This window comes from Cottoperca gobio, chromosome 19 (assembly GCF_900634415.1).
Source record: "Cottoperca gobio chromosome 19, fCotGob3.1, whole genome shotgun sequence".
Classification (NCBI taxonomy): domain Eukaryota; kingdom Metazoa; phylum Chordata; class Actinopteri; order Perciformes; family Bovichtidae; genus Cottoperca; species Cottoperca gobio.
The window spans coordinates 9820805-9847823 of record NC_041373.1 but is presented as its reverse complement, the minus strand read 5'-3'; the positions used below and the strand labels follow the sequence as shown (position 1 = coordinate 9847823).

The 27019-nt window shown below is 40.4% G+C and overlaps 2 protein-coding genes across 2 annotated transcripts in view; both read left to right on the top strand.

The window, feature by feature from the left end:
* prkcea (protein kinase C, epsilon a) overlaps nt 1-18938 on the top strand; it is a 31847-nt gene extending 12909 nt beyond the window's left edge. The window contains exons 2-15 of the mRNA XM_029455662.1: nt 2007-2070; nt 6741-6906; nt 6995-7029; nt 8562-8650; nt 9058-9187; nt 9868-10010; nt 11017-11119; nt 11743-11939; nt 12492-12665; nt 12805-12959; nt 13278-13416; nt 13954-14142; nt 15606-15752; nt 17080-18938. Coding sequence (XP_029311522.1) covers nt 2007-2070; nt 6741-6906; nt 6995-7029; nt 8562-8650; nt 9058-9187; nt 9868-10010; nt 11017-11119; nt 11743-11939; nt 12492-12665; nt 12805-12959; nt 13278-13416; nt 13954-14142; nt 15606-15752; nt 17080-17229 — 1881 coding nt within the window. The 3' untranslated portion in view covers nt 17230-18938. The remainder of the gene's footprint in view (nt 1-2006; nt 2071-6740; nt 6907-6994; nt 7030-8561; nt 8651-9057; nt 9188-9867; nt 10011-11016; nt 11120-11742; nt 11940-12491; nt 12666-12804; nt 12960-13277; nt 13417-13953; nt 14143-15605; nt 15753-17079) is intronic.
* Nucleotides 18939-19222: 284 nt separating this feature from the next.
* Nucleotides 19223-26322, top strand: epas1a (endothelial PAS domain protein 1a). Its single transcript, XM_029455663.1, has 9 exons — nt 19223-19442; nt 20412-20578; nt 21483-21733; nt 21845-21929; nt 22090-22190; nt 22275-22438; nt 24412-24518; nt 25091-25259; nt 26137-26322. Exons 1-9 carry the CDS (start codon nt 19417-19419, stop codon nt 26198-26200), a joined length of 1134 nt encoding a protein of 377 aa, XP_029311523.1. The 5' UTR covers nt 19223-19416; the 3' UTR covers nt 26201-26322.
* The last annotated feature ends 697 nt before the right edge of the window (nt 26323-27019 follow it).

Genomic DNA, 27019 nt, shown 5'->3' with positions numbered 1-27019 from the left:
ATCCTTTTTAAGAGCAAATTGCAATAAAATAGCACAAATTCCTCCCTTTTGCACGCAAAAAGTAAACAAGAAAATACTTTCTATTGTATTAGTTATTGTGCGATTTTTGTGTCTCATGTTGAGCAATGCATGGACATGTGTGTTTGTGTGTGTGTTGCTGCCTGTGTGTGTCTGTTGCATAAGAGGATCTGCTGTCCCAGAGCTTAACTACTAAGGATTTAAACCTCTCTTTCTCACTCTCTCTTGCACTCTCTCTTCCTGTGTCGTCTGTCTCTCCAGCGCTCTCTGTTGCACTCTCTCTAATCTCTGTACTTGTATATTGAAGGGAGGGTGATGTCATTATTTGTTGACTAAATCTTGTGCGCATGCAGATTGTATGTTTGGCTGTCTAGAAATGTTTGAGCAGGAACATTTCTAGTCGTAGCTTTCATTTTGATGGCACCTGCTCAAACTCAGAACTCATTGTGACTAGCAGTTCATTATGTTTGCTAATGAACAACTTTGAACACAAAACCTTAATGATCAAGAAAAATAAATAACAAATATGGTGACTTAATCAGCTTTCATTAATTAGTCATTTATGCCATGTTTATAGAGGATTAATGGATTATATCACACACACTTCCCATTAAGTCATCCTCCAACAACTAGTCTGTGTTTTTGTTGGCAACTCTTAACATCCCTGTAAGTATAACACAAGAAATCAATTATTACCGTTTTACAGTCGGTTGAGAGGACTGGGCTCACTGGTGATCTAAAAATAAGAAGTTTGGAAGAGGCTCCACAAGCACTTTGTCCAACATGCAATGCTGCAAATGTGTTGGCTGCAAACTCTTCACAGCACAAGAACATTTTATCTAAGAAGCTGTTTTGACTCTGTTGAGGGCATTATTTAAAACCTAAACCGTTGTTATTGCTGCTGTAGTTGACAGTAACATAATATCCAATATGATAACATGCTGAAAGTTAATGTTACACCTAATTAATCTATATGAAAATGATCTTCTGCAAGGTAGACACCCTGGAGCAGGAAGGACAAATGAACCGTTGAGCCGTGATCCCCCCCCCCCCCCCCCCCCCCTACATAAAACATTGACTATTATATAACTTATATTTTATCCATAAAGGCACCAAGTTACAGGACCTTCTCTCTCTCTCTCAAAGAAATACCAAAATAAAAGAGCTCTAGGTTAATCCCACTTCATCGAACATGTTTTACTTCCCAGAAGAAAACAGGCGCATCGTGTCTAAACAACAACACACTTAATGTCAATTCCTCTACAGCTTATTTTGGACTTGCATGGGTTCCAAATTGCGACATGATTTATGAATGTGTGTGGGTGACATGATGTTACTGTCTGTGCCGCTGTGTGCGCAACGCAAAACCATCATGCGGCACGTGCATGTACACGACATATGTGACTGATCGGCCGTTCACCATCATATTGATGCCGTTCAACCAACTGACAACTGGCCGGTTTTGACCGGTGGTCGATCGATTGGTGGATCTCTTAGTCTTCTAACTTCGTCACTTTCTGCTTTCTCAAGCAAGCCATGCAAACAAGCTCGAGACATCCCCTTCATCAGCAAAATAAAAACAAGTTGAGCCAAATTAGCCGCAATGTCATCCACCAACCTAATTTTCACATTGACATTAGATCACAAGGGCAGAGGGCAGATTTGAGAATGCTTATACACACCAGGTGCAAATTCAAAGCCCTGTTATAAGAATTATTTATCCAGATAACATCAGATACAAATATCCTGTTGAGTAAATAGGGTCTACAGTGATGATTTTGAGGATGGAAATGAAAATAGTAATGAAGATGCTGATAGTAATGCTAGTGGTGTAGAGGACTGTATTGGTAGTGAAGATAATGACCTCTTCCATGTGCACTGGTGTGTTTGATTGTGCTGGAGGAAAGCCCCATTGCTGCACTCACTGTTCAGCTGTGTCACTTCTCACTGATTTACTTTCTGCTTCTCTCTGTCTTTGTCTGTTGCAGATTGACTTGGAGCCGGAGGGGAAGGTGTACGTGGTCATTGATCTGTCTGGATCCTCCACAGAAGGTAAAATCACCACAACACACTATTTACTAGTGAAAGCAAAGGAATCGCACATTAAAACACATGCAGACACGGTAGTATGTGCTGGCTGAAAGTACAGTTTTAGGTAAAGTGGATATGCAAACAGCTGCCTATTTACACATTCAGCACATTGAGAGACATTAGCATTCATTTGGAGTCGTGTTTCTGGGCACCTGAGAAAAGTAAAGCCGATATTAACTCTTCTTTCAGCTCTGGCTTGGTTTCCTCCAACTCCTGAGGGCAATATCTGCCTCTTTAGCAGCTAAATGTGCCACTATGTTCACCAGATTATCAATGTTTTTTTCTCCTGAAAACTGCTGCCTTCTGTGGCCGACAACGAGCGCAGTAAAGGGTGAACCAAAACATTAAAGTTGTGAGCCGTAAAAACCTAAACAATGAGCTAAAAGATGCTTGAAAGACTATAAGTGACTTATTTTACTTTACATTCATTCACTTGCTTAAAAGTTTCATTTGTTATTGACTATACCTATTATTTGTCTCTCATGAAAGTAGCAGGAGGTGTGTTAAAATATATCTATTTTATTTAATCAAGCTTTGTATAATTTCGTATTTCCATAATATCCCTTAAGCACTTGTCGGGTTTTGTTACTTTACAATGAGATTAAAGCGGCTATAATTCATATTTTAATAACAACGTATCAGATGACAAAGTGAAGACAACATTATAGGAGTGTCTTGTAGTGGTGATCCTACAGGGATTCATCACATGAATCTGAAGCTCCCTTCTTCGTTACAGAGCTTGAATGTGAGTTTCAGCCCCTTGTTTAGCTGTCGGGCCCTCAACTTTTCTGTTTTGATTCACTCTCACTGGTCTCGTAGCGTCATTTTTGGCCGCAGCAGGCAGCTGTTTTCATAGAAAGAGCTGTAAAAACCCATTGTACACTACCTGCTCCGCACCAAACAGCAGACAGACACAATTAGTGACTAGCTAGTGAACATAATGGAGCATTTAGCAGCTAAAAACAGTCAGATATTTTTCTCAAGAGTTGGCAGAGACAGAGCTAAAACAGACAGACTTATATTCATCAGGTCGACTCCAGATGAATGATGATGTTTCTCTGTAACTGCTGGATGTGCAAATAATCCAATAAACTTTAATATTGCGTTCACTACTTGTTTCCGCTGCCACAAAACATCAGTTATTGCAGGTTTAACATAACATGCTACGCACACATCCTGCACTGAATTTAGAGGCCAGAGAGTGCGATGGAAAGATAACTTCCTGTTTCCTAGAAAGTTTCTTAACATAATTCACAGAACTTTCTCCTACTCTCCCTTCTTCTCCATTGTTTGTATTCATTAAACATGGAAACACATAGAATATATCTTTCTCCTTTTCCGCACACATACTCACTGGCATGCTGCCTGATAAGAGTGTTTTTTACCTGCACCTGCGTATCTTCACACCTGGTTATAAATAGAAACTGTTCTCTGCCTTCCAGTAAAAGTGTGTGTGTGTGTGTGTGTGTGTGTGTGTGTGTGTGTGTGTGTGTATATATATATATATATATATATATATATATATATATATATATATAAATATATGTATATATGTGTGTGTGCGTGTGGGGGAGCAGCGGTATCACACAGCAGTATACTTTCTCTCTGTAAAGACAGATAGAGAGAGCAGTAGAGAGGTGAGGAGAGAGGGAGTAGATTCTTAAAATAGTAAGTGAGATTGAGCCACGGATTACACACACACGCACACACATATACACACATATGTGCAGACTCAGGCCTCAGTGTCTTGCCCTCCTCATCGATGATTGGGCACGCTGTGGTGACCTCACGACCCACTCCCCGCCCACTCCTGAACTTCCTCCCTGAGCTCAGCTTGCATGAGTGCTCGTGATGTTAATGTATGCTGATAAAAACAAATGGTGTGTGTGTGTGTGTGTGTGTGTGTGTGGGTGTGGGGGTGTGGGTATGTGTGTGTGTGTGTGGGGGGGGGTGTGGGGGGTGTGGGGTGTGGGTGTGGGTGTGTGTGTGTGCTGATAGGATGGATGGAGAGTTTGAGGGTGAGAACTAGAGGATGAGGTGGTATTTTTAGCAGATTTATTTTTTCCCCCTGGTGCAATCTGTTCTCTGCAGCTTCAGAGGCTGTAAGGACTCGTTTCTCTCCTCTCTTTATACATCTGTTGGTCTCGGGAAGAAAAATCAAAACCGTAATCTGACCTAATCTGACCATCTGCGGTCTCTCCCGCTCTGTTTCTTCATCCTTTAAATATTTAATTCACATTCATCAAAGCCTAAAAGATAACCTTTATGATTGAGCACTTAAAATGACCAGAATAATGTTTTTAAGAAAAAACAATTTTTTTTTCATTATTTTCCAAAGAAATAACTTTAAAGCACTAGATGTTTGAAAATAATGACATAGATTCAGTGCAGAATTACAATTCCTACATGTTTGCATACAATATTATTATTAATAATAATAATAATAATAATAATAATAATAATAATAATAATAATAATAATAAATAATAATAAAATAATAATAATAATTCATTTATAGGGAACTTTTCAAAAACAAGTTTACAAAGTTCTTTACCGATACAAATACAGAAAATACTAAATACAATTAAGAAATATAATCAAAATTAAAAGGAAATAATAGAAATGAAAATAAAAACTAGTTAAAAGCCAGTTTATAAAAACTTCCTAATTTGAGTTCCTAGTATTTACCACATGAATTGTACCTTCTCTTTTTTTGCTTTATCCCCCCGATTGTGTCCGACAGTGAACAAAAGCTGAAAGACTGTTTATAAAAGTGGCTTTGTGATAAGTGAGTAAGTCTAAGTGTAATGCAGTCAGAAACCAACCAAAGATCAACACATGATCTTCTTAAATCATCCTCATTGTTACATGCTTACCAGAGACCAGTTTTATTTTGTTGGTTTACACGAGGGCCATCATCAACTTCAGTTATTGCTGCCATTTTAGAAGCTACAAAGAATAAATAATTAAGACATTTCAAATGTTATAATTTAGGTAAAAGTGTATACAATACAATAGATTTTTTTCACAAATGTATCCACAATCTTAATCTATATTTGAGGAGCCGCCTCAACTGTCACTTCATCTACAATTTCAATACCTCAAAGGACTTCAACTTAATTGAATATTGCAAAAACATATCGTAAATCTTGTCCAACTTATTTCTTTGTTTGCTTTTCTTCAGAAAATGTTGCATTTTCTAGTTGAATTGATCTTTATAGACTTTTATACACAAATCTATCTACAATCATTATTTGAGAAGCAGATGTATTTACTGCCACGGTTGTATTGTTATTCATATTTGTTTATATCACCATCTGTAGTTCAGCTCTTCCTCTTCTCTGTCTGCTCGTCGTCAACATGCTTGTGTCAAATTTGAATCTTCTGTCCGTCCGTATGTGTGTGTTTTATTGAACGTTCATCTCCCAGTTGGTCATTCAGCCGAACCAGAGCACGTCTGTCTCCACGACGATCACTCTTAACTGTTGTTATGCCTCATCACCCCTCCTCGTGTGTGTGTGTGTGTGTGTGTGTGTGTGTGTGTGTGTGTGTGTGTGTGTGTGTGTGTGTGTGTGTGTGTGTGTGTGTGTCCAGGACAGATGGATGATGTATTATGTAAAACAAAGTGATCCCAGTAATGGCCTGTTAAGCTGTCTCCCCCCTCTCACCAACACCACACACACACACACACACACACACACACACACACACACACACACACACACACAGAGTCCCTAGACAGCCTGTCTGTAATCGAACTCAGCAGTAACCACATCTATAACGGACCCAGGAGAGAGATGGAGGGAGTGTGAAAGAAAGGCAAACTAGGACAGGAGCATAGAGAGAGGAGTGTGTGTGTGGGAGTGAGAGTGGAGGTGGTTCTCTCGTCTTGAGGTTACCCTCGGAAAGCATTTATCTTTCCGGGGAGATGCAGAGAGGAAGTGAACGGCTGGTTGGATGGTGCTCGCTGAAGAGGAGTATTTTAATATGCTGTCCTTCGTTTTAGTGCCCACACATGGAAGTATAAATAGCATGCACACGTACGAATGCATGTATAGGCCTCTGGTAGGTGTGGGGTGTTTGTGAGGAAGAGGGAGGGGGGGGGGGAGGGAAGGAAGATGAGAGGCTGTTGAATGATTAAACATCTTAAGCAACATGATGCAAAATGATCCTTATTTGTACAAAGCCTCTCAGGAAGTAAAATCATTGGGTGTTAAGAAAGCATCACAGTGATGTGTGTGAATAAAAACACACTCAGGAACACACAAGAGTTCGGAAACTTCTCTTTGCTGATTATTTTTTGTTGGTAAAAATTTAATCAGACCTAATCTGACCATCTGCAGTCTCTGCCTCAGTTTCTTCATCCTTTTCTGTTCCCTTTAAATATTTTATTCACATTCCTCGAAGCTCAAGATAACCACGATTGAGCACTTAAAATGACCAGTGTGATGTTTTTGTAGTTGTTTTGTTTCAAGAAAAAGCTTCTTATTTTCCAATGCAGAATCTTTATTTATCCAAATAATTACTTTTAAGCACGGTATGTTTGGAAATTAATGACATAGATTCAGTACAGAATTTCGATTCCTACAAATTGACACGTGTGTGTGTGTGTGTGTGTGTTCACTCGACAGCCACGGGGACCAACGAGAATGAGGAGCGGGTGTTTCGAGAGAGGATCGGCCCTCGCCGGCGACAGGGGGCCGTCCGAAGACGCGTCCATCAAGTCAACGGACACAAGTTCATGGCCACCTACCTGAGACAACCAACCTACTGCTCACATTGCCGAGATTTTATCTGGTAGGCAACACAAACACACATCGGTTTGACCTAACGTACGTGCTGTTGTGTTTCATTAAACCAACCTGCTCTGTGTGTGATCTGATAGGGGCGTGCTGGGGAAGCAGGGATACCAGTGTCAGGGTGAGTACTTTTCTCTGGCGGAATCTAATTTCAATCATTTATTATTTAAGCATGAGAACACAAGAGGGATTACATGTTGTTGAATGACAGCTTTGATTTGGTCTCAAGCCACCTGAACTCAGAGCCACAGGTGGCCTTCACTACACCAACAACATCCACTCATGAGCATTGTTTCAGTTGCACATTTTATTCAGTGGATGCAAACATCCTAAAAATTCAGCTGGAACTCATTTGTTGAGGTACTTAATTCAATTTACTCACAAGGAATTACAACCATATATTAATATATATAAATAAATCATATTGAGCTGTCCTTATATGATATAAATAAGTCATTGAAAGTAATACAGGTTTTACTGGATTGTCCAATATTAAGGTTTTTTCTGAAACCGGCTGTCTTATTGAATTAAACCGATGCATACTAGAGATGCACCGATTTTATCTGGCGAACATCGGTATTGGCCAGTATTTGCCTTGTTGACTGCCACTGACCTCAACTCAAAATAACACATCATTCACGGATGGGAATCAGTGAACGATGTGTTATTTGACGATAGGCCAGTTCAGCTCAGCGTTCATCTTTTGTGCTGCATCAGTTTTGCGGCGGCTAAATGTTGTTTTGGTTAGTTGCGGTCAGACTCGAACAACAGTAGCTAGCATATGCTGCTACTGCAGCTGCTGATTCAGAGAAGAAGCCACCGGCTGAACACGACACTCGCATGACGTACGATGACAACAGGTTGTTTGTATACAAGTAAAAGTGAAAGAAAACGTCGGCTGTGTGGGAGGATCACTCTGTTTCGGAGAAAGATTAGCGACAGGAGGTGAAAGATAGCCTTATTTATCTTTGTAATCGCTCTGACATTCACTTTGAATCACATTTAAATCATGTTTCAAAACATCTAACGAACAGAAGCAAGTTATTGTTGGGCTTTGTAAGTACATTTAAGAAACATTCTTCTTCAAAACAGTTCAGTTTTATGAAGATGACTTTGTTTCCCAAACAAAATAAACGACAACAAAAAGCATCGGTAATTATTACCAAATGAGTATTTTAAATACCTGTATCGTCCAAGAATTTCTTAATTGGTGCATCCTGATTACTACTGTATACATCACTGTGTAGCACTAATTGTGCATGTACTGTGTGTATATGAGAGGCTGCAGATAAAAAACTATTTTTTTCTTTATCTTTAAATTAAACCGTTTAAGAAGATTTTGATTGTATTATAATTTTAAATTGTTTTTAGTGTGTCAGTCCCCCCCTTTTAATAAGGTCAGTATTACCATGGATATTAAATCAGTGTATCAAATCGATGCATCACGAGGTGCACAAGTGTTGCTTTACAATCACTGGAGATCGTAACTTTCATTCTTCCCAGTCTATCTAATCTCTAGGATATCATCAGTATAGTAATAACATCACATATTGGTAATCAAATTCTACAAGGCCAAACTAATTGACCCGTAAACTTTATGTGACTAAATATAACAAGCTTTATGAACGTCTGATGTTGATGCTGTGCTTCCAGTGTGCACGTGTGTCGTCCACAAGCGCTGCCATGAGCTCATCATCACCAAGTGTGCCGGGATGAAGAAGCAGGAGGACACACCTGAGGAGGTACAGGCGCACATCCTACTACACATAGATCATTTTATTTGGTCAAAATGAAAAGACGTAAGCTCATAAAATGTATTATTTGCTAATAAAGAGTTTATTACATACCATACACACGTTTAGACATGAACACACACACTGAATCATGTAGGAAAAACACGATATGGACAGAGACACTCGCCATTCGTGAATAAATCTACTAAATGTTACTTAAGTTAACATTACTTAACATACACTGTGTACTAACACTTTAGCTACATGCATTATTCCTCGGATAATGCGACAGTGACCTCTTTGTAACACTGTGTGTGTGTGTGTGTGTGTGTGTGTGTGTGTGTGTGTGTGTGTGTGTGTGTGTGTGTGTGTGTGTGTGTGTGTGTGTGTGTGTGTGTGTGTGTGTCCCTCTGTAGGTGGGTTCACAGCGGTTCAGTGTTAACATGCCCCATAAGTTCAGTATCCACAACTACAAGGTGCCCACCTTCTGTGATCACTGTGGCTCCCTGCTGTGGGGCCTCATGAGGCAGGGCCTGCAGTGCAAAGGTGAGTTCATGTGCAGTGGGAAGATACAGCATCAGCGCACATGGGATGCATTTAGAGGCGCTTACCTTCTTGGAACTTAAATGAGCATATATTAAAAGTCAAAGGCTGTGGATAAATAAAAATAAATGTTTCAATAAATCATTTTATAAAAGCACTTTTATGTCACAATGAAATTAAAAATTCAATTTTTATTACAATTTAATTATAAATGCCAAGACACACATTTGTATCCCTGCCAAGAATTTCTTCGTCCTGCTCATTTCCTGGTGAACAGATTTAAAAGATATTGGATGAAATTTTGGCTCATGGGCCAAACAAGAAGATAATTACTTTTTGGCACACATCCAGGATTTATTTTAACATTTGAAGAAAATCTTTGCTGTTTTCTAAAGAAATAGTGCACAATAGCAACCACGTTAATCCCATGAATATCTGTCTAGGTGTATAAATATTTCCAAATGAATTAATGGTTACGTTCAGTCAAGCAAAATGTCAAATGTTTCTTCTAGGAACCTACAGCCTCTCAAATGTGAGGATGTTATGCTTTTTTAATGTAATAGTTTTGAGTTTGGATCAAACAAGCAGTTGATATCTTTAACTACAAGGCAAACAAGTCAAGTGTTTGAGCCAGAAAACCTTTCTGGGTTTAACCTGAACCCCTTCCATGTGTTGTCATACAGTGTGTAAGATGAACGTGCACAGGCGGTGTGAGACCAATGTAGCTCCTAACTGCGGTGTGGACGCCCGGGGAATAGCTAAGGTCCTGTCTGACCTGGGAGTCACGCCTGACAAGATCTCCAACACGGCACTGCGCAGGAGGAAGGTAACGAGTCATTCTCACAAGTAAAGATATTTCTATTGTTAAGGTTTTATTTCATAATTTATAACATTCAAACAGGAAACAGGAATTCATTCTGTGGTTCAAACCAAAAATTTGAATATTTGGAGCTGGATTTGGTCCTTTTTAAAATGACTATCAGGTGCTTCTTTTCATTACTTGTGTAGATGGTTTTGTTTTTCTAGCCATATATAATTATTTTGCGGATGTCTCTCTCCTTGTCCCCGGAATGACGAGAAACACCTGTTTAGATGCTGATACCCTGTTTGGCTACACTTTCTGGGTCAGCCTGTGTGTTATGGTCATCTTAGGGGTTTAAAAAAAGAATATGATAATATGGTGATTTTGGGCTTGAATCACAAGTTTTTCCTTAGTGGTGTCAGCGGTGTGATGAGGTTGATCCAACTCTGCAAAGTGAAGAGATGTGGTTCCTTGACAGCGCCTTGATGGAATTTCTTCACATTTGGCACAAACGTCCACTTGGACTCGAGGATAAACTGATTTGATTTTGGTGGTCAAAGGTCAAAGGTCACTGCGACTGAACTGAATTCATATGCTGAATAAAACTATTTCACACAAATGTTTTACAGGATGAAATTATAAAGTAATGACATTTTGGGCAGACACAGATGTAACCTGCAATCTATGCAATTTATGACTTTAATCTCAAAGAATATTAAAACAATTTCTCGTAAATGTGTGAGTTTATTTCCTAAATGTACCACTTTAATCCTAGAGAACAAGTTATTTTTCTAAATTTATGATTTTAATCACAGAAATCTTTCTCAGAATATCACCCCCTCACCTGACTTTTTTTCTCCACCTACAATGGCCCTAATATGCTTTTTAAAGCTTTGTAAAGCTTTGTAAAACAATTCTTAGCCTGCTTAAGTTTTTATTCTGTGTATTTCTGGGGAGATGTAAAGTCCCACACTTCAACTCCCTGACTTATGATTCAAGTAAACGTTGTTGTCTCTCTCTCTCCCTGCAGTTGACTCCAGGGCAGGACCCTCCCCAGTCTCCTCCTGAGCTCTCCCAGACTGAGGAGAACATCTTCAGCCAAACAGCTGTCCCCACCTCCCCTTCACAGCAGGGTAACACTGAACACAACACACACACACACACACACACACACACACACACACACACACACACACACACACAAACAGGCATTTCAAAGCCTTTCTAGATGCATTCTTAGCAGCATGCGGTTTGTTGAACGTCTTAATTTTACCAGTAAGAGGTAGTGTTTCCATTTCAGGAATAATATTGTTGCTCATTTTAAGAAATAAGTAGTTGAATGTGTTATAGTCCTTGTGTATATATAAGATTAGACATTATCTAAGAACTATCCCCAAACGCCCACCACCATTCGGTTGTCACAGTTAGTCATCGTCCTCTCACACTTTGCAAGTTGTGAAATAAAAGTGAACTTTCTGTATTATGGAAGGATTCCAAATAATTTTTTATGGAGCCAAACGTTGAAGAACAAAGACACCGGCCACTGCTGCCGTTTAACCACTCATCTCAGGTTCTCAGAGGATGTGATCATCACTTTTGAAAGTTTATTGTAAAGTAATCGGTTACAAATAATGAGCAGCAGCTCTCAAAACAAAACAAAACAAAAAACACATTACACAATGAGCTGACAGGATAAAAAAAGACAGTCAGCATGTTTTCGCTGATGTCTGATCTGCTTTTCCGTTGACACCCACAGACTTGGCACAGTTAGAACGCCTGCAGGACGCGCTGTCACTCGACCAGCAGGGACCCCAACACTCCACCTCTTCCTCCTCCTCCACCACCTCCTCCTCGTCCTCCTCCTCGGCAGGCAGGGAGAACGGACAGATCCAGAGGAGGAGCCTCAAGGACTTCAACTTCATCAAGGTTCTCGGCAAAGGCAGTTTCGGCAAGGTGCGACGACACAGAGAAGGCGTTTGAGGGGGATGTTTGTTTGTTTACGGCTCATTATGTTTATAATTGAAACAGGGTGTTTTTTTGTTCTTTTAACACCCTGTTCATCATTATTCATAAGCGACGTCAGGGAATATAGGGACCAGAATAGAACAATACACATGTCAATTATGTTGCATGGAGGCAGCTGTCTTTACACATTACATTTCACTACGTACCATACCAAACAAACCAGACTTATTCACATTTTAAAACCTACCAACTTTAGACATAGCGACTAACTGGTGAACACTTAGCAGCTAAAGACTAAAGTAGAGACCAAAACAGAGCTTAAGAAGACTGAATAGTTCATTTGCGTTCGCCTACAAACACAACAAATGAACGCTAATGTTTCTCTGTGTGTGTTAGATGTGTAAATGGACTAAATGTAGCATTTCATCAAATGGTTTCCAGAACGCATTTTTTACTGTGCAGCCTTCTTTATCAGTCTTGAGCAACTCGGATGCGACTGAACCTCCTGACTTGATTTCTCGTCTTTTATCTCTTATGCAGGTGATGCTGGCGGAGCTGAAGGGGACGGAGGAGGTTTTCGCCGTCAAAGTTTTGAAGAAGGACGTGATCCTTCAGGACGACGACGTGGACTGCACCATGACCGAGAAGCGCATCCTGGCCCTCGCCCGGCGACACCCCTACCTCACCCAGCTCTACTGCTGCTTCCAGACACGGGTAGGACCACCAGGCAGGCAAACACACAGATGTGAGAGTTTGATATTAGACTCTGTCTCATACCTTTATATCTCTCTCTCTCTCTCTCTCTCTCTCTCTCTCTCTCTCTCTCTCTCTCTCTCTCTCTCTCTCTCTGCAGGACCGTTTGTTTTTTGTAATGGAATACGTGAACGGAGGAGACCTGATGTTCCAGATTCAGCGGTCCAGGAAGTTTGACGAGCCTCGTTCTCGTTTCTACGCCGCAGAAGTCACCTCAGCCCTCATGTTCCTTCACCGCAATGGGGTCATCTACAGGTAAACGGCCCCTTGTTTGTGGAAAACTAGAAATATCTAATAGATTCTTAATAACATTCATACTCTGTCTAGTTTGAGAGTTGAATCCTCTTGGGTAAGTCCAGAGACTTTGCTTAGTTATTTGAAGAACTGGTCTTCTTACTAGGAACATACCAGAAGGTGCATGAAAACATGTTTCACACTTGCATTACGTGGTGATTCTCATGGTTTTTTTTTCTTCACATTGCATGTTCACTTCTCCCTGCGAGTCCAACTGTTATGGAAACCAGATGGTGCTAATTCTCTCTCTCTCTGTCTGCCTGTGTTTCTCTCTCTCAGGGATCTGAAGCTGGATAACATCCTGTTGGATGCAGAGGGACACTGTAAGCTGGCAGACTTCGGCATGTGCAAAGAGGGCATCAAGAACGGAGTGACCACCACCACCTTCTGTGGCACGCCTGACTACATCGCCCCAGAGGTGCACTGTGTTATACTTTTCATTGGTTCAGTTTTATGTTACTTGTAGAGCTTTGTTTCAAATCATATTTCCTTCCTTCTGTCTGTTCTTTTCCTCAAATTGGAGCAAAATTTACTTTTTCTTTTAATTTTAATACTATTTTACTGCTTACTTTTCTTTTAATAAACAAAATTCAGTTTCCTTGGAATAGATTTTAGCATTCAATGTGGCGCCTTAATAATTTCTGCCTTTGCAGCTCTTAATGTTTTATTTTACCCTTAAAGAAATCTGTGAATAACCTTTTGTGTTAAGCTACCAAACATGTGATAAACATTAGAAGTTATTCTGTTGAAATGCCAGCTGAGAGTTTGATTCCTTGTGCACACATGTTTAGTTAAGAGTTGTTCACTCTTAGGATGTGGGCAAACAGGTGTGAGTTTAAAGGGTGACTGAGTCTGTAGAGTTTTCTAATCTAGTACTGTGCACTCGTGGAGCTGTGTTGCAGCATGTTGTATTTCCTGTCCTCCATGTTGAACCTTGTGGTGTTGTTGGATTCAGATCCTGCAGGAGCTGGAGTACGGAGCCTCCGTGGACTGGTGGGCCCTGGGCGTGCTGATGTACGAGATGATGGCCGGGCAGCCTCCGTTCGAAGCTGATAACGAAGACGACTTGTTCGAGTCGATTCTCCATGACGACGTCCTCTACCCCGTGTGGCTCAGCAAAGAAGCTGTTTCTATCCTCCGAGCGGTACGAGTGACACACCACTTTCAACATTTTCTTTATTTGATTATTAATTATAAATTCTCTTCAAGAGTGCGTCTCTCCTCATCGTCAGCAGGCACTCAAGAACTCAAATAGTTCAATTTTAAATAATTGTATTCAGTAGATGTTGTCCCAATCAGATAATGTTCTGTATGAAAATGGCCTGTTTGGCTTTTTGTTTCTTACCAAATCAACATTAAAAATAATCTTTACTGGAAAGGCTTTTTCACATAATCATTTATGTGATGATTTCAAAGTCAAAAGACATAAAGAATTGGCAGAATTGTGTTGAATAGTGGCAGTTTTTGGACATCTTGGTTACATAAACCCCCAGTTTATGACTCGTGCATTACCATTTCTGATTTTCTGAAAAATAAATACCCAGCGATTTTTGATATATATTTTTTTAAACCCAGAAGGTCGTTGGAAAACATTTTCCTCTCTTCTGAAAGTATTTCCTGACAGACTTCTAAAGATCTGGATGAAAAACCCTTTTTCTCAAGTTGTGAAAAAAAAAAATGTTTTTGCTCTTTTTGTATAAGAAAATAATTATACTGTATGAAGGCGTTATTATATTGAATAATAGAAAGTTACATCAATATGGACAAATAGAAGTGATAGTAAAGTTCTTAATGTGCAAATTCAGCTAAGAAATAAATCATTCCCATCTACCATCTTTGTTTGGTTTAGGAAACAGAACTAAAATACGGGTTAGAAATCTTTTCTATGATGCCACAGATGGGATATTTTTTCATCCAGATGGTCAAAAGAGTTTATGAGGATTCTTGAAATACCTTCAGAACGTATTGCATATTTATTTTTCCTGAAAATCGGATGCTTGCACCTTTGACTTGACTCTAATGGTAATACATGAGAGGCACAAACTGGGGCGAGGTTTCACACAGTAACTGTTGTTTTAACACAATTTAAAAGGCTATATTTTCAGGCGTTCGTCCTTGTCCTCTACACAGTACTCTTGTTGTCGCACTATCATTCATGTTTCTATCCTCAGCTGCATGAAACTCATTCAAAGTGCACTTAACGCAGAGGTGTTACGATTCTCTTTGCTCTGATACTGAGAAGAATAAAAAAAGTCAGTCAAAGAGGTTAAGGTAATAACAATGTGATCATAAAACCACAGCAGATCACAAAGTGCTCTTATAATACTGAACAGGCAACGGAACAAAAGAGAAGCGGCTTTCAGTCTCAGTAAATAAATAACACCGGCACTCTGCTGACCTGTTTCATCTCTGTTTGTACCACAGAGCCATTAATGCCTCCACTCTATTATTAGCACTGAAATGCTTTTTGCTCAACCCCTCGGTCTGTTTCTGTCCTCGTCACTTTATGGTTGAAACCACGGTTGAGTGTCTTAAACGGGGTTGGTGTTCAGACGATATAATTGGAAATCAAAATTGTGTATTGCGTGTGTGTGTGTTTTTGTGTAGTTCATGACGAAGAACCCAGCCAAGCGTCTGGGCTGCGTGGTGACACAGGGCTGTGAGGAGGCCATCAAGACACATGCCTTCTTCAGAGAGATCGACTGGGTGCTGCTGGAGCAGAGAAAAGTCAAACCACCCTTTAAACCCCGAATTGTAAGAAACACACACTCTACAAACACGAGCACACACTAATGTTTTTTTAACTGTAAAACCTTACAGTTCATTTGTGACGATCTATTGGTTTCCATGTACTTATGGATGCATGTATCCTACATTTAAGGCTTTTTTCTTAACTGACTTTTACAAAAACAAACTCTAAGATTTCTATATTTTTTGCAGAATGTTGAGAGTTTATTCTCCACGCTGCAAGAACAATCAGTTTACAGTTAAACGAGGTCCTCTAGTGGCGAAAACAGCTCTCAAAACATTTATAGTGATGGGAAAAAAAGGGGAAAATGCAAATTAGCCACTGCTCATGTAGCAGTTAGATACTTTGTCTCGATTTGAATCATATTTTTCCTCATTCTTGGCTGTATTTATTTCAGTTAAGTTCACATATGGCTGTTTTGTGTAAAGACAAAGTTAAACTCTGATGCATTCAAGAAGTGTATGTTCTTTCGTTAAATATATGTTTACATTCCTCAAAGTAAAGTATCAAAAAAGTATTGTTTTGTTATGGTAGCAGGTCTTCGCAGTGGTATTGAAATATTTTCAAAATAAACATGAGGAAGAAAGAAAGAACAAAATTACAGTATTTTACAAGAAAATGCCAAACAAAGATAAGAGGGAAGAAAAAAATGAATGTACTTAAAATAAATAGAATTGTTAGATACTTTGATTCAGTAAAAATGGATTCCCATCCTGTTGGTCATTGTGGTGGCACTTTAAAGATTAATTCACAAAGAGCAAGCTTCTCCTTTTTTAGAGTTTTATTCCAATAAATAATGTTTGCATTTGAAAATGCTGATCTCCCAGCTGACTGGCAGAGAGATACTGAATGAAGTTCAGATAAAGATGCATATTTTCACCCTTGGTCCTTAAACAGACATGTTTTGTCTGTACATTCATAACCTCATGTCTAGAGTGTCTATTTCTGCCTCTGTCTGTTGGGAATTAAAAGTTGAAGGCTGAGCTTCATGACTTCTTCTGACAACATTGGCTGGGAATCTGAAGGCTGAATTCCACGGGAGGCAGAAAGAGACAAACCCTTAGGCAGATAAGCCTAATTTAAGACCGTATAACATAAGTGAATACAGTTTTAAACTGCCAATCAATTCCTCTTATGACCTCTGAGATTTATCTTTCATACCCCTGAGCCAATCTCCATGTTGGGAACCACTAGTGTAGGTGAGTTGCCACACGTGTAATTAACAATATGTTTTCAAAGAAAAGGCAGTAAGTATAAGCGGTCAGAAGGTGTCGCTCTAATGTCACTTTTTAAAGTTTCCTTCTCTGACGTCCTTCCTCTGTGCCTCTGCAGAAGACCAAGCGAGACGTGAATAACTTTGACCAGGACTTCACCAAGGAGGACCCCGTGTTGACGCCCACGGACGAGGCCATCATCCGACAGATCAACCAGGAGGAGTTCAAAGACTTCTCCTACTGCGCCCCCGAGGAGACGCAGACCTAACACGCACACACGCACACACGCACACACGCACACACACACACACACACACACACACACACACACACACACACACACACACACACACACACACACACACACAGTTACTTTGAAGCTATTGGTTGTTGTTACTTTTTGGAATATTCTTTACTTGCATTGTGTTGTTCTTGTTGCCTGGGTTTATTATAAATATAAATATGACTATGAATATGAATATACACACCTGCACATGCTCTCACATACACATTCCCACGTTGCACACTTTTAAAGCAGATTTACACACAAACACACACTACAATCACAAGTTTTACTCCAACACGTTCACTGCACATGCTCAGACAACCAAATCACACACACACACACACACACACACACACACACACACACACACACACACACACACACACACACACACACACACACACACACAGCTTCTCTCCCCAGCACCAGGACTGTGCAGTGGGTGCTGGGTGCAGAGGCCTGTATATAGCCTGTGTTGAGTGGCTGTATTGTGTTGGTATCGTCTGCTAGTATAGGAGAATCGTGGCGCATGGACAAGCACCCTACCTGTGTTATTACTGTCCTTATTGTGGACCAGTTAGGGCCAAATACCCTTTGTGCAATACCCTGACTATCTATATATTTTATTTGTTGTGTTATTTTTGTCTTTTTTTCTCCACAAAATGTGTGGTATGATTGAACTGTTGCGCTCATCAATCTCCTGTCTCGTGTGTATAAAGTGAATGTCGAGCTTACAAGTTACAGGCTATTGAACTAATTATGTGGAGCAGAGTGTTACAGGCGGCCTGTGTAGCAGCGTAAAGCCCGATTTCCAGCTCTTTCAGCCATCTGCTAGTTTCAGAGTCCGTGTCCCGCCGGCGTGAATGTGCTGGCCCGTGGGCGTTTATTTTTTTTGTCGTGAATGAACATTTTCGTACGTGTGAATGCGTGACTTTTCTTTCTCCCTGTTGGTGTGTGACTTTTCGTCCTCAGCATTTCTGTTTCTATAGTTACCATCAGTGTTTTCAGCCCCCCCTCTCTTCCTTCCCTTCTCCTCCAAAGCACTAATTCCCCTTTCCTGCCTCCAGCAGCCGTCTCACTCAGCCAAAACCACTTGCTTTTCTGACTTTCATTTTTCAAGAATGGCTTTTCTTTCTTATTGCTCTCTTTCTTTCTTTTATTATAGTTATTATTATTATTGTAAAGTGTATCTGGAGGAAATCTTTGTGTATAATACTATAACTATACTATCATAGGTCTGTTACAGCCGGGCGAAAAGAAGTGTGGAAAACCAGCAGCTGAATTACCTCTCATTTCAATCACACACACACACACACACACACACACACACACACACACACACACACACACACACACACACACACACACACACACACACACCCACCACATACACACACCCACCACATACAGACTCTCTCCTTCGCCTCCTCCCTCTTCTTCTCACTCTCTTTCTTACAAACACACACACATGCACACACAGAGACGGACTGTTGTCGCGTGTACTGTACAGTGATCTGAAGGCAAGCTGGTTGCTCTGTGTGCAGTAGAGTCAGTGTGTAGTGAAGCTTTGTGCACCCAGGGGTAGGGCTGTTCCTGGTCACACTATCTTACTCTGTGCCAAAATGTAGTGCAACAGCCGGGCTAGTCCTGTCTGGTCTGATTCCAATAAAACACTGAGCTGTCTACATCTCTCCCAGACTCCTCTGTGTCATCTTTCCTTCCTCGTTTTTATTGATTCTCGCTTGCTGCCGCTCAGAGGCAGATCTGCTCTGTGGGATGCTTCAAAGTTTGTGTGAGAGCAGAAGTGAGGGGAGGGGCGGGGGGGGGGGGGGGGGGAGTGGAAAGAGGGAGGGAGGGAGGGGAGGGTAGGGTGATGCTTTTCCTGGCCAGCTGACCTATCATCATGCTCGGATTTGGAGGCCCTGTAGGTGATGCACATGCAGAGAGGAGAGGAGACCCACTCTGTGGAAGTCATCTGTGCTGCGGGGGATCACTTGCCTTGTGACATTTGGCATCACTAATTGCCTCTCTGATTAATCAGACTACCTGTGATGGTGCAAATTGTAGCGGGGAGATTCTCTGCTGGGCTGTGAACTCCTGCTGACTCCATCTCTTCTGTTCTGAGCCAACGTTCACCATGACAGCGGATAGAGACGCCTGCTCTACGCGATGACAGCCGACAAGGAGAAGAGAAGGTAAAGCTGCGTGTTGCATCTTCACGGTGTGACTGATGTGCTTTTTAAAAAATATATATATTCCAACTTCTACTTTTTTAGCTGTAATTGAATTGTCTCTGTGCCAATTTAGTCAGTAACTGAGCTGATGTGGTTAGCCCAAAGATGGTGTTGTGGCCACGCTGGGCATCCAGAATCTTGACCACCATTCACTGCTGTTCTTCCCCATTTGTTCGTCAGTGGAACTGCTTTAAAGAAAAGTAAACGTAACAACACCACAATGAAAAAATACAAATAAAACTCATGCAATCAAAGTCTCAAGTCAAAGTATTAATTAGTACAAAGTATTACCGGTATAAAATATACTCCATCAAAAGTAAGAGTAAGCACGCTCATGAAAGCATGAAAACCTAAAATTGGAGATTTCATAACTCACCAGCGTCATCTTAGTTGAAGTATTACAAGCTTCCCTACATGTTGAGAAATGCTCTACAGTCTCACGAGATAATGTCAAAAAGTCATCCATCTGAAACATGACATTAGAGTTCCTGCAAAGTTGACATTTTGGAGATACAGTGATGTTGTGACTGCTGAAGGTAGAATCTGAATCTGCAAAGTTAGTAGTAATCAAAATGCACAGTAAAAAGTAAGTAAAAGAACAGTATTTCCTTTTTTAATAAAGTTCCGTTAAGTAAAAGTTCAAGTACCTCATAGAGTCTTTGAGTAAATGCACCTTGCTTACACCTCCGCAATTCTCACTTTGACTCTGAATTTCTGGATAAGAATCATTAAATGAATCTTAATAACAGTTACAATAGTACTTTCTGTCGTTCTCAGACTCAACTATGGTATAATATGTCTGTGGTCATGCAGTGAGCTTTTTGTGGCTTTATGGTACCTTATGCCATTTTTATTCCATAAAATCCATGTACATTTTAATAAGATCACTTTAGTTCTGAGTGTTTTTTCCCCGCCCTCTGTCCTCCACAGGGCGATCAGCCGTGAGGCAGCCAGAAGGAGACGACGGGTGGAGTCTGAGGTGTTTGAAGATTTGTCTCGCCTCCTGCCGCTCCAACAGTCTGTCCGAGATCACCTGGACAAGCCCTCCGTGATTCGCCTCACCCTCAGCTACATACGCATGCGCACACTGCTCACAGGTACCAACGGTCATCACACACACATCACACACACATCACACACACATCACACATGTTAATATATATATATACGTATTGCTGCATGTTTTTGCAAGATAAAAGGTTATATGTAAAGACTAAGAGACAGCAAGCAAGCAATACTTTCTGCCTCAAAAATTAAGGGCATGTGTTCGTAAAATCTAATTTCAATTTCAAGTCATTGGGCACTTTTAGCATAAATTATAAACAAATATTTCCATTCAGAATATAAATATGCATTTAATGACAACAAATAAATGATCACCCAAAAACAGGATTGATCCATGAAGAGTTCACCTAATCAATAACTTACTAACTATAAAGATGGAACCTGCTGTATTTTAACATCTGTAGAAGTTTCCATTGTCCAAAATACTCCTTATTTCAAATGAACCTTTAAACCTACATGTAGAAAGACATGTTTTGGTTCAAATTCTATGTATCTATAGTAAGTATACTGAAGTATAATTGAAATGTACTTTTTTATCTTCTGCTATGGAAAATAAAAAAAAAAGCTTGTTGTGGTAAACTGCAGTCACAAGACTGGCGGTCTTGAGCAAGAGTTAGACTGAGGAAGTCCTCAATAGTATGAGAATTAACACCTGGAAACACACACACACACACACACACACACACACACACACACACACACACACACACACACACACACACGAAGGTTTCCAAAGAGAGGAACTATTTAAGTATTTTAAATGTCCTGTTTTTCTTAATGTAATTACTAATGTTATATGTACCTGTAAAGCGTCTCTGAGTACCTTTTTAAAAGCGCTCCATAAATAAAATGTATTATTATTATTTTTCACAAAGTATTTGTAAAAAATCAAACAGCAAAATCAATAAAATAATTTTCTCTCTTGCGCTGTTTCAGGGAAGACTGCGACAAAATCAGAGGCCAGTCACACAGTCAAATGGGGACAAGTGATGGAAGGTGGAGAGGAACAGCGGCAGTGTGACGGAGGACGTGACGAGGGCGAAGAGAAGGAAAGGGAGGATGCCGAGGCCTCAGAGGAGACAAACATGTACCTGAGGATCCTGGAGGGATTTCTGATGGTCCTGTCCACCGAGGGAGACATGATCTTCCTGTCTGACGGCGTCAGCAAGTATATGGGCTTGACACAGGTACACACACACACACACACACACACACACACACACACACACACACGAACAATGGTATACATTTAGGATGCAGAATTTGAATATGAATATGTACTTTATATTCTTTGACAGACTGAGCTGATGGGACACAATATTTTCGAGTTTACTCACCCTTGTGACCACGAAGAAATAAGAAATAATCTACGTCTCAAAACAGGTGTGTGTGTGTGTGTGTGTGTTTGTGTGTGTGTGAGCACAATGGCTAGAACCTATGTTCAGTTTTGGTTGTATATCCTGTGGTTGTGCGTTGTTTTTTGAGAGAGAGAGTACAGATTTGAATGTATCCCTGTAGCTTATTAAATTGCCTGTTTTTTTAGAGGAAGTTCGGTGCGGTGCAAAGAGGGACTTTGTCATACGGATAAAAAGTGCTCTGACACACAGAGGAAGAAGCGCCAACCTCAAGTCAGCTACGTGGAAGGTTGGTGAGAAGCAACATCGTGAAGCAGAAAACATTTTCTGATAATATTTATTAGTTTGAATCCCACTCTCTCTGTTGTTTTAGGTTCTCCACTGTCAGGGCCGAGCGAAGGCGTGTGTTGGCCCATCTTCAGTTTCCTGCCTGCTGCTGACCTGCCAGCCTCTGCCCCTCTCACACACAATGCTCAGCACACACACCTTTACCAGCCAGCACAGCATGGACATGAGGTTTACATACTGTGACCAGAGGTGATTTACACTAATGTATACACACACAATTGACAGTACACACAACTTAGTATTTATTTAAATAGGTAGCCTTTGTACAGCTACCAACCATCTTCTATGCATGCTTTATTAGTTCTCATGAATTGGTTAAAATGTCATTAAATGAGTAAAGCCACAGTTGATTGCAAAACCCAAGTGGATGTTGTGTGAAGGCCCTGTCACACATATCTGTATGACAGAAACGTATCCTGGCGTATATGAAAATCCAATCAGTCCAAATACGTCCAACTTTTCATCGGATCGGAAAAGTGAACGTATACAGGTACGCATGTCTAACCTATTGATAGCGCATCACTTACTAATACAAAATGTATCAGACGAATGCCCAACAAATGCATAACTTATACAAAAATATGGTGTATACAAAATATCGACAACACGCTGGTTTACGTTGATATAAGGTAAGGTATAAGTAGTATTCGTTAAGAGCAGGCGGTGTTGCGCTGGGGTGCGTTGTTGAACGCTGATGTTTTGAGCGTGTTCAAAATTACCGGACGTACCCGACGTGTGCTTCATAAGATATGCAGACGTTACACATAAGTTACGTTAGACAAACGTGAATACGGAATACGTACGTGAATACTTACCTACGTAAATACCTACGTGAATACCTACGTGACTACGTTAGAGGTATGTTAGATATAGGCTACGTCGGCTGACGGTGAACCCTACAGCCAATGTATTGATAACGAGTGGATACCCTATTCCTACCCTATGTTAACATTATGCCTGACGACGGAGTAACTTATTAAACGTGTTTCTACAGTACAGCTAGCGTTCAGCTAGTGTTTTGGGAGCTTATTGGAGTTTAAATATAGTACATAGGGTCTCTGTGAGTAGCTCATCCTCACTTCTTCACAGCACGTCTTGATGAATACATCAACCCATCATCAGAGAGCATGGAGGATGCTGAGAGGCTGCAACAAGAGTACATTCTAGCCGTTCTCCAGCATCAACATGACGTGAACCAGATAGCACTTTTCCAGCTCCGTTGGCCAGACGGATACGTTTTAAATAAGTAAGTGATACGCTGTCAATAGGTTTGACATACGTATAATAATTTGTTATGTATACGTCAGCTACAACACCGATGTGGAAAAGTTGGACGTATTTGGACTCTGACAAATTATGAGCTACTTTTCATATAAGCCGTACGGAACTGTGTGACAGGGCCGTATGTCTGGTGTGTTCGGCGTGTCGTCTGCGTCCTTCAAACGATCACAACATACCCTTAATTTATATCAACCTATTGCCGATATTTCGTATACGCCAGCATACGTTTCTGTCATACGGATGTGTGTGACAGGGCCCCAACACAGTGGTGTAAAAACATCTACAGCATACTGTATGACTTATTATTTCCATGTCATGTAACAGGGAAGAGTTGTGACAGCATTTTCTAATGTTGTACATTGTAAAATTATTAGGAAAAAATGAAATCTTAAACTGAATGCCCATGTTTTTAAATATGCTTTTTTAAATTCCTCTCTTTCTTTTGTGGAGCGCATTGAAAGAAAATGTCTAATCTGTTATAGTTTTAACACCAGTTATATTGTAATGAAGTTGTAAGAAATACCCTGACATATAGTTGTGTGTATAATACTTTATATTTACTACACAAAGAAGCCTCTTCTGTCTCGAATAAGATTATCACTGACCAATTTCGGATGCATGATGTGCAGCCAAACATTATTCAAACTTTTAGATTTTAAGGGGTTAATTTAGCATGACAAAAATGAACTATAACTTCTCTTTTTACCTTCCCCTTCTTTAATCTTTAAACCTACGACTGCATAATATCAGCAAACTGTTAGTCTGTTTAATTGTTAGGATGAACAGTAACTAGTTCATTTAAATTAGTTAATGCTTGACTGTTTATCAGGAGGTATTTTAGTCAAATAAATGTATATTGTTACTTCTTTGTGTGTTTGCAGAATTACTCTGCTTTTAGGTTACAGTACTGAGGAGCTGCTGGGCCGGTCCATCTATGATCTCTGCCACACCCTGGACACAAACTGTTTGACCAAGAATCATCTCAACTGTAAATAGTGACACACACACACACACACACACACACACACACACACACACACACACACACACACACACGCACACACAGCTTCTCTCCCCAGCACCAGGACTGTGCAGTGGGTGCTGGGTGCAGAGGCCTGTATATAGCCTGTGTTGAGTGGCTGTATTGTGTTGGTATCGTCTGCTAGTATAGGAGAATCGTGGCGCATGGACAAGCACCCTACCTGTGTTATTACTGTCCTTATTGTGGACCAGTTAGGGCCAAATACCCTTTGTGCAATAACCTGACTATCTATATATTTTATTTGTTGTGTTATTTTATCATACCACAAAATGTGTGGTATGATTGAACTGTTGCGCTCATCAATCTCCTGTCTCGTGTGTATAAAGTGAATGTCGAGCTTACAAGTTACAGGCTATTGAACTAATTATGTGGAGCAGAGTGTTACAGGCGGCCTGTGTAGCAGCGTAAAACCCGATTTCCAGCTCTTTCAGCCATCTGCTAGTTTCAGAGTCCGTGTCCCGCCGGCGTGAATGTGCTGGCACCTGTAAATGACTAATTTCACCTCTCTCTTCCTGCAGTGTGTTTTAAGAGTCAGTCAGTCAGCGGCCGGTACAGGATGCTGGTTAAAGGTGGAGGTTACGTCTGGGTGGAGAGTCACAGTGCAGTCATCCCCAGCATCCGACCCTCCAAGTCCAGGCCCGGCGCCCACCAGCCGCTCTGCATCCTCTGTGTTACCTATGTCCTCAGGTGTGTGTATGTGTGTCCTCTGACTTAAATGCACTTGCAGAGAGTTTAAAGTAACTTGACAGAGTTCAATCCATGTCAGTGAATGTTAATGATGGGTTTCTAGGGATGGCATTGTTGGTCGGTCGATCCACCTCTTAGGTCCAGAAAGAAAGGTCTGTTTGATTGATTCAATTGGTGCAGATATTCATGTTCCCCTTTTTAAATGAATAAAATCAGTCCTGACCTTCCATTTAGCCGTATCATCAGGTCAAATTTTTAATTTGTCCAATACTTTGATGTACTAATCACCAACCACATTCCCATCAGCCTATGCTGTAGTTTGCGTTGCGTGCTGATTAGCAAATGTTAGCATGCTAACATGCTAAACAAGTGTGGTGAACATGGTAAACATACCTGCTAAACATTAACACGTTAGCATTTAGCTCAATGACCCCAACGCATTGTGCTCATTGTGCGCTAGCATGGCAGTAGACTCTTAATCTTGTTACAAGTGTGGACTGTTAGTTGGTGTGTTGTACTGATATACTCACGACATATTGAGATTAAAGGCATTCATTGTCTTCAGTAAACAGCAGCATATGAAGCTAATAAATTATGTTTGTCATACAATAGTGAAAATCTCCATCATGAATTCCTTGTTTTGTCTGACAGTTCAAACCTTAAAGATATTCAAATTACAATTATATAAAACAGAGATGAGCAGCGACTTCTCACATTTGAGAAGCTAGAACTGGAGAATGTTTGTCATTTCTGCTCAATAAATTCACTTAAACGATGAGGTGATTTCCACAATTGTTTGCATTTAGTGTTTTAGGTGTTAAGTCAGAGTTGTATTATTTATAAATGGTTTAATGTTATATTCATGTGTATCTCACAGTGGAGTGGAGGAGCCGTCCCTGCAGCTCTCTGTGGACCAGACTGTCCACAGATATTTGAGCTGAAACTACAGTCTGAAGAACAGTCTGCAGAACTGTCATCCTCAAAGAAACATCAATCTCTCTACCTCTGCCTGTGAAATCTTATCAGTTACTTTCAATCATCTAACTTTTAATAAATATGAAATCTTCAAAACTACTTGCTGTGTGTTTTTGTCAACCACTAATGTTTCTGTATAATATTTGTGTATTTAAATAGTTAAACTGTCAGAACCGTTGACTTCCACCAGACAGTTAAACAAAACCTTGGGAAAATATTGTACATTTTAAGCAGGCTTTAGTATCAGATCGATTCTGATAGTTCAGGCAAGTTAGTAAGCTTCACTGTTTTGTTATGATGTTTTGAATAATCGTTGCAGTAGCACAACTTCTGTCTTCCTTAAAAGAAAACCAAAAGCTTTAGGTGTAGACTGTGGTTGGCAGACAGTTGACGGGGCGTAGTGAGAGTTGAAATGTGTTGACGAAAGCAGGCAGTTTGACTTTTCCCTGACCTCTCTAGGCCTGACCTTATTTCCTGTGGGGTTTCCTTCTGAGCCACCTGACACGTGGGGTGACATATGACTGTCTAACATAATGTACCACACACACACACACACACACACACACACACACACACGCACACGCACACACAGTATATATAGAGAGATATGCATTGTGCTGATGAGGAGATGTGAGCAGACGCAAGTCAAAGCCACAGCTTCCTGAATAGAGACATTCGATAGGAACGTTCTCGTGGGAACTTTTTCAACTTTTTACCTCTCGGCTTCTAAACACACACACACACACACACACACACACACACACACACACACACACACACACACA